Source organism: Sinocyclocheilus grahami, unplaced genomic scaffold (assembly GCF_001515645.1).
Source record: "Sinocyclocheilus grahami isolate Dianchi unplaced genomic scaffold, SAMN03320097.WGS_v1.1 scaffold921.1, whole genome shotgun sequence".
In the NCBI taxonomy this organism is placed as follows: Eukaryota; Metazoa; Chordata; class Actinopteri; order Cypriniformes; family Cyprinidae; genus Sinocyclocheilus; species Sinocyclocheilus grahami.
This window is the reverse complement of record NW_015506100.1, coordinates 3,732-11,642: the sequence shown is the minus strand read 5'-3', so window position 1 is coordinate 11,642 and position 7,911 is coordinate 3,732. Positions and strand designations below refer to the sequence as shown.

The window sequence follows — 7,911 nt, the reverse complement described above, 5'->3', positions numbered from 1 at the left end:
CCATTATAGATGTGTCCAATCAAACATTAATCTCCCTTAAAAAAAACTAAAAAACTTTCTGTGTGAATGGAGGAAGGAATAGTTCACCCAAAAAGGGAAATTTGTTGGAAATGTACTCACCCTCAGGACATCCAAGATGTAGATTTGGAGAAATATTTGTAGAAATGTAGCATTGCATCAGTGTCTCAGCAATGGATGCGCTGCAGTGAATGGGTGCCGTCAGAACGAGAGCTGATAAAAACATCACAATAATCCACAGCACTCCAGTCCATCAGTTAAATTCATGCACAGCGAAAAGCTGCGTGAAAGTAATAAACAAATTCATCAAGACGTTTTTAACTTCAAACTGTTGTTTCCAGCTAAAATATGAGTCCATAATTCATAATGCTTCATAAAGTGAAAAAGTCCTGTTCTCTCACATCAAACTCCCATATATTTGTTTAGAGCTGTTTTGGCTTGTAAACCTTGATCTGTGCAGATTTCTCTCCTGATTTAGACCAGACCACTTTTTCACTGGAGAATGCATTATTATGAATGCATGGCCTCAAGAAAAAAATTTTAGGGGACAGTAATATTTAGAGGCCAAGCACAGAAAGTTTGTAGATATCTTTTAGTTTTCTTGCTGAAAGGCTATTGCCCTCTAGAACCGTATAGCAGAAAGCTAAATTTGATGCCATTCTTGACTAAAAAAAAATGAGGAGGAAAGTGACATAAAGTGGCCACATTTTTACATCAGAACATTAAAACGACATAACCACTGGAAACATGACCGGTGAAGTCATTCACAAAGCAACAGCTGTGCTGTGTTGATCTTACTCTTACTCTTTACTCTTATCTCTTTCCTTATGCAATTTTGAACAACTGAATACATACATTTATGAGTAACACGAGTTACGTATTCAGATTACTTTTTTCAAGTAAATAAAGTAACGCATTACTTTTTAAGTTACAAGAGAATACTTGTTACTGAGTTACTTTTTCAAATAAGTAATGCAAGTTACTTTTTTTTTTCCAATTTATAGATTGACAGCTCTGGTGTCGCCATGGTGACAGAAATCAGAAGATGTTACTGTAGCTCTAAAATAAATATGAATATGCATTAATTCATCTCACTCACAAAACACACAGATTCAGTATTCCTCAAAATGAATAAAAATAATGCAACTCAGAATATGACACAAACCTGCAATAATTAAATGTTAAACAACACAAATAAAATATGCTTTATGTATTTAATCCCATTCTATTAACCGATGTCTTTGCTTCTGAGCTTCGATGATGCAGTTCAAGCGTACTAATAAGCACAAATTACTCTAGACAAACATCTGTGTGTCTTTGTTTATTGCTGAAGTGTGTTGAAATGTCTTCTTCTGCATTCTACTGTACTTTCCCTTCAGCCTGAGGCGCATTCATTTCACTTTTGGTGTGAAAGGCTTTTATATTTGCCAGAAATATAACTTTTTTATTTTAAAAACAAGCAAGCAAGCCCTGTCCAGATTTAAAAAGTAACGCAAAAGTAACGTAACGCATTACTTTCCATAAAAAGTAACTAAGTACCGTAATTAGCTACTTTTTTTTATGGAGTAACGCAATATTATAATGCATTACTTTTAAAAGTAACTTTCCCCAACACTGAGAATAAATGTACATCAAATCAACCATGACAGAAAACAAAACAGAATACCAAACGTGTCTATTCAATTCTTGAAATGGACATTTTTAGGAATGAATGAAATCTGTTGTAGGGCTGCACAATTAATCGAATGTCTAATCGCGATTACAATTATGGATGCCACAATTACGTAATCGTTCAAAGCGGCAATTAATCGTTCAAAGTCAACTTATGTTATTCTGCATGCTTAAGATATGTTTTTTTCTTTCTACATGTTATCTTAAGGGTTTTTCCATTGTTTTAGTTTTAGTATAACATTATAATACCATTCATATTTTTACTTTTTTTTTATAATTTAAAGAAGAAACCAATCCGATGTTTAGTTGACATTTGAGGCTTAATACTGTAGAAAAGCACTAAAGGTTTTTCAGTTAGAGTGTTTTCAGCTTGTTTATTTTCATATAAAAATACGGCATGCAGTTGCATCAAACAATGGTATAAACATCATTCAATGTAAATTGTGATAATCGTAATTAATAATTGCAGTTACAATTTCAAGGGAATAATCGACAATTGTGATTTTTGTCATAATCGTGCAGCCCTAATCTGTTGCTAATCTTCTATATGCAATTAGGGACAACCTGATGACTGATATTTATGGTGCCAACCTCTACAACCGCTACCTCGATGAACGGCTGGCCAGGAAGTCCACCAAAGCAGTGGCGAACATGGTGACTGGAGCAGGGACGCCCGCCAGCGTCCCTCAGGAGGTGGACATGGACAACGGCTGGGAAAGTGAGCTTGCGTCGCCCTCCGCCACGTCCTGCAAGTCCATCCTGGTGTGCACAGGCGTCTACAACCCCCACATGGAGTTACCTAAAGACGCCAACCAGTGCATCAAAGAGACCGTCTTCCACGGCCACCGCGACTTCCGCTTCGACCCGGCTCTGGTGGAGCCAGAGAAGATCGCCGAGGACGTGGACGCTGCTGTCCAGCTCATCTTTGAGATGGAGAAGTTCGGGACTGCAGTTTAGTGACGTAAATATAGTGATGTTATTGATTTAATATCAACAGTCTGTATGAATCCGCCTTTCCATTTTAGTATGTGTTTTATGGAGAAAACCTCCACAGATGAGCACAATGCGTAACTGAGGAAACAGGAGCGATCATTAAAGATCTCGTGGCATTTTTAGCTTTACTGGATTGCATGATTTCATTTTAACTGTCAGGTGTTCGTGGTCCAACAGTATTTTTTCAGAAGCTCATGTGCATGTTCTACTCTCTAGTGTGAGTCGAGAGGCATGAGAGGTGATGAAATTACAGTGTTCCAGCTGTAGACTGATGTGGGGTGATTAAAATAAGGGCAAAACTGTGGCAGAAGCACACAATGGATTGAATCTGTGACCTTCTGGAAGCTACTCTTCTGCACCCCTGGATTGCAAGGGCTATCAGTCTGCCTTTTTATAATAGACTGTGTCTTAGACCAGGGATCCTCAAATCTGGCCCACGAGATCCACTTTCCTGCAGAGTTTAGCTCTAACCCTAATCAAACACACCTGAGCTATCTTTCCCGGATAAGCTCCACGGGCAACCAAAACATACAGTACAAAACTTCTGCTGAGATGTACATGTGTCACCTACTGTACATGTGTAATCTTAACAGCCGGTCCAACAAGCGATAGGATATTTTATCAACAGCTTGGTTTCTATTTGTTAGTTGTTGCTCTAGGAAGCCCCGCCCATTGTGAAATCTCATTTGTCCAAAGTCTTGCTACACATAACTGCACATTAAACATCAAACACGACCTGATTGGCTGATTGTGTCATGTCGCACAGCAATTTTGCGTTCAGTGGAGAAACAAATTGTTTTTTACTGGGTTTTGAAAATAAATTTGGGCTGGTTATGATTTTTAAATAAAGCGTGGCAATTTTGTGCTTGGCAATCAAACTGGTCTCTACCCAGCGTCTTCACTGTTACGTTCAACTGTAGGTTTATAAAATCACATGGTGCCGTTTTGTGGGTCTTTTATAAGCCACTCCTAGAAATGTATCTTCAGCGTCTCCCGCTTCAAATTCAGCATCTGCCTGACAGGACCCAATTTATATAACCGAGTGAGTGGTAAGAACCAAAGCTTTTTATTGCTTTCTGAACAGTCATCAACACCCACATCCCCAGCCCTCATTGGTCACATCCTTGCTGTTGAGTTTAAAGCTGTCTGTTACATTTTCAGTGAACATGGGCCCGCCATGTCTGAGAATGAGCTCACTGGCCATTTTGTTAAATGCCTCTTCCACATTGCTAGAGTCCTTGGCTGAAGTCTCGATGGCACTAACAAAATCCAGCTGATGAGCCATGGTCTGTGCATCCTCAAGTGGAACTTCACGCAAGTCGGGCAAGTCTGATTTATTACCTGGGATGCAAAAAGAATTGGAAGAGATTTAATCACGAGACTTTCCTAAAACAGTTTCTTTAGAGGAATAGTTCACCCCAAACAGCACATTTGCTGAAAATGTGCTCACCCTCCGGCCATCCCAGATCAGGATGGGTTAGTTTCTTCATCAGGTTTGTAGAAACGTAGCATTGCATCAGTGTCTCAGCAGTGAATGGGTGCCGTCAGAATGAGAGCTGATAAAAACATCACAATGTTTTGGACTGTTTTTGCTCTGAAAAGGTTCTTGATCTGGTCAGATTTCTCTCCTGATTCAGACAAGATGGACTTTTTCACTGGAGAAGTATGCACTCGATTTTAGTTAAAAACGTCTTGATGGATTTGTTTCAGCTTTTGGCTGCACAAGACTTGATGGACTGGAGTGCTGTGGATTATTGTGATGTTTTGATCAGCTCTCATTCTGACGGCACCCATTCACTGCCGAGACACTGATGCAATGCTCCATTTCTCCAAATCTGATGAAGACACAAACTCATCTACATCTGGGATGGCCTGAGGGTGAGCACATTTTCAGCTCATTTCAATTTCTAGGGTGATCCATTTCTTTAAAGCAATTAGAATTCATAAAGGAAGCATGTCAGACACACTCATTGCACTCACCAATTAACAGAGGAACAATGTTGGAACCCCCATATTTCTGCACATCCTCCATCCACTTGGGCACAGACATGAAAGAGGCTCTCTTCGTGATGTCGTAAGTGATGATGGCACCATTGGCACTGCGGTAGTAACTCTGTGTGATCGTGCGAAACCTCTCCTGTCCAGCTGTATCCCAAATCTGTAACTATACCACAAATTATATTTATTGTATTGTACTACTATCGTGCTTATACAGGTGCACCCACTCTATATTAGGTGTCTTTTTAACGAATATGTACTTATTTACATTGAAATTGTATGTACAATGTACTTATTATCACTAATTCAATCTGAAGTTAATAAATTACAGAACTGGTCATGCCCGACTCATCGCTACAATGATGATGTTTGCTGTTGTTTATTGTAAATGGAAACCACTTTTAGATAGTAAAGGATTATAAGTTGTGCAGAAACTAGGCAAATAATCTTGGCATGGTAAAAGACATTAGACACGGCCTCAACACGGACAATAAAAAGTGCTGACCTTCGCTGAGTCAGCCAATGAAACACAGTGAGATTTCACAATGGAGTCCCATACTGGCTGAGCTAGCATCACGCCGCCGCTAACAGGACAGTATTTAAGCGCTCACTACAGTACCAAATCAACACAAGCTCATTATTTGAAAGGAACCGGTCTATATGAGAATGGCTTTACATTAAGCTCTTCATATAACATGACTGACGGTTTTGTATGCAGTATCTATGAAAAAAACTGACGTGCAATGTGCAAAATATGTCTGTTGCTTTGTTTCACAATGCTCTGACCTCTGTCTGCTCGACATTTACTTTTGACTCATATCGTATTTAGGGATGCACCGATATGAAAATTTTGGCCGATACCGATAACCGATAAGTCTTTATTTTTGAAAGCCGATAACCGATATGTTGGCCGATAAATCTATATCCAATTTTTTATATACTTTTTGAGAGCCTGATTACAAAAAAGGTCTCCACATTGCTAGAGTCCTTGGCTGAAGTCTCGATGGCACTAACAAAATCCAGCTGATGAGCCATGGTCTGTGCATCCTCAAGTGGAACTTCACGCAAGTCGGGCAAGTCTGATTTATTACCTGGGATGCAAAAAGAATTGGAAGAGATTTAATCACGAGACTTTCCTAAAACAGTTTCTTTAGAGGAATAGTTCACCCCAAACAGCACATTTGCTGAAAATGTGCTCACCCTCCGGCCATCCCAGATCAGGATGGGTTAGTTTCTTCATCAGGTTTGTAGAAACGTAGCATTGCATCAGTGTCTCAGCAGTGAATGGGTGCCGTCAGAATGAGAGCTGATAAAAACATCACAATGTTTTGGACTGTTTTTGCTCTGAAAAGGTTCTTGATCTGGTCAGATTTCTCTCCTGATTCAGACAAGATGGACTTTTTCACTGGAGAAGTATGCACTCGATTTTAGTTAAAAACGTCTTGATGGATTTGTTTCAGCTTTTGGCTGCACAAGACTTGATGGACTGGAGTGCTGTGGATTATTGTGATGTTTTGATCAGCTCTCATTCTGACGGCACCCATTCACTGCCGAGACACTGATGCAATGCTCCATTTCTCCAAATCTGATGAAGACACAAACTCATCTACATCTGGGATGGCCTGAGGGTGAGCACATTTTCAGCTCATTTCAATTTCTAGGGTGATCCATTTCTTTAAAGCAATTAGAATTCATAAAGGAAGCATGTCAGACACACTCATTGCACTCACCAATTAACAGAGGAACAATGTTGGAACCCCCATATTTCTGCACATCCTCCATCCACTTGGGCACAGACATGAAAGAGGCTCTCTTCGTGATGTCGTAAGTGATGATGGCACCATTGGCGCTGCGGTAGTAACTCTGTGTGATCGTGCGAAACCTCTCCTGTCCAGCTGTATCCCAAATCTGTAACTATACCACAAATTATATTTATTGTATTGTACTACTATCGTGCTTATACAGGTGCACCCACTCTATATTAGGTGTCTTTTTAACGAATATGTACTTATTTACATTGAAATTGTATGTACAATGTACTTATTATCACTAATTCAATCTGAAGTTAATAAATTACAGAACTGGTCATGCCCGACTCATCGCTACAATGATGATGTTTGCTGTTGTTTATTGTAAATGGAAACCACTTTTAGATAGTAAAGGATTATAAGTTGTGCAGAAACTAGGCAAATAATCTTGGCATGGTAAAAGACATTAGACACGGCCTCAACACGGACAATAAAAAGTGCTGACCTTCGCTGAGTCAGCCAATGAAACACAGTGAGATTTCACAATGGAGTCCCATACTGGCTGAGCTAGCATCACGCCGCCGCTAACAGGACAGTATTTAAGCGCTCACTACAGTACCAAATCAACACAAGCTCATTATTTGAAAGGAACCGGTCTATATGAGAATGGCTTTACATTAAGCTCTTCATATAACATGACTGACGGTTTTGTATGCAGTATCTATGAAAAAAACTGACGTGCAATGTGCAAAATATGTCTGTTGCTTTGTTTCACAATGCTCTGACCTCTGTCTGCTCGACATTTACTTTTGACTCATATCGTATTTAGGGATGCACCGATATGAAAATTTTGGCCGATACCGATAACCGATAAGTCTTTATTTTTGAAAGCCGATAACCGATATGTTGGCCGATAAATCTATATCCAATTTTTTATATACTTTTTGAGAGCCTGATTACAAAAAAGGTCTCCTCATTAAAAGCCACATCCCAAACACTTCAACATAAGCAGCCTAGTTTGAACGGTGTACGAAACACACAGCGCTTCCACGACATGGCGGCGGCAGCAACAATACTACAGCGAGAATAAAAGTTACGCTTCTTTCTTTGCGTGAACATTTGGGCAGCGTTATGCAAATCTTCCCACATAGTGATGTAGACATGTGGGGGCGTGTTAGAACGAGGCGTTTTAGGTAGACGTGGCTGACTCTTAACTTTTATAAAGAATATCTCTTTGGATTTGAGACTTTAGTCTTTGCAACTTTACAGATCTTCTTTATGCACCAAGAGCTTGTAACACTCCAAAGAGAAAGGAAAATTTTAAATCGCATCCTATGACCCCTTTAAAGATCTGAAAAGCATCTGCTGTGAACAAACAGCTGATAGACGTCTTTAAGATGTCAGTTTTACATACATTATAAATCATAAACATCTTATGGACATCTTCTAGATGTCTATTTGACATCTGATAGGAAACACGTCC

At 39.5% G+C, this 7,911-nt stretch overlaps 2 protein-coding genes across 2 annotated transcripts in view; one reads left to right on the top strand and one right to left on the bottom strand.

Annotated features, from left to right (window-relative positions):
• The window catches only part of LOC107564289 (cat eye syndrome critical region protein 5 homolog), a 16,720-nt gene extending 13,562 nt beyond the window's left edge, over positions 1-3,158 (top strand). The window contains exon 6 of the mRNA XM_016249323.1: positions 2,247-3,158. Coding sequence (XP_016104809.1) covers positions 2,247-2,646 — 400 coding nt within the window. The 3' untranslated portion in view covers positions 2,647-3,158. The remainder of the gene's footprint in view (positions 1-2,246) is intronic.
• Positions 3,159-3,178: 20 nt separating this feature from the next.
• The window catches only part of rab43 (RAB43, member RAS oncogene family), an 8,456-nt gene continuing 3,723 nt past the window's right edge, over positions 3,179-7,911 (bottom strand). Inside the window, exons 2-5 of the mRNA XM_016249322.1 lie at positions 6,411-6,588; positions 5,641-5,771; positions 4,663-4,846; positions 3,179-4,023 (exon numbers count right to left, since the gene is read on the bottom strand). Of these exons, the coding sequence (XP_016104808.1) occupies positions 3,770-4,023; positions 4,663-4,846; positions 5,641-5,771; positions 6,411-6,588 (747 nt within the window). The 3' untranslated portion in view covers positions 3,179-3,769. The remainder of the gene's footprint in view (positions 4,024-4,662; positions 4,847-5,640; positions 5,772-6,410; positions 6,589-7,911) is intronic.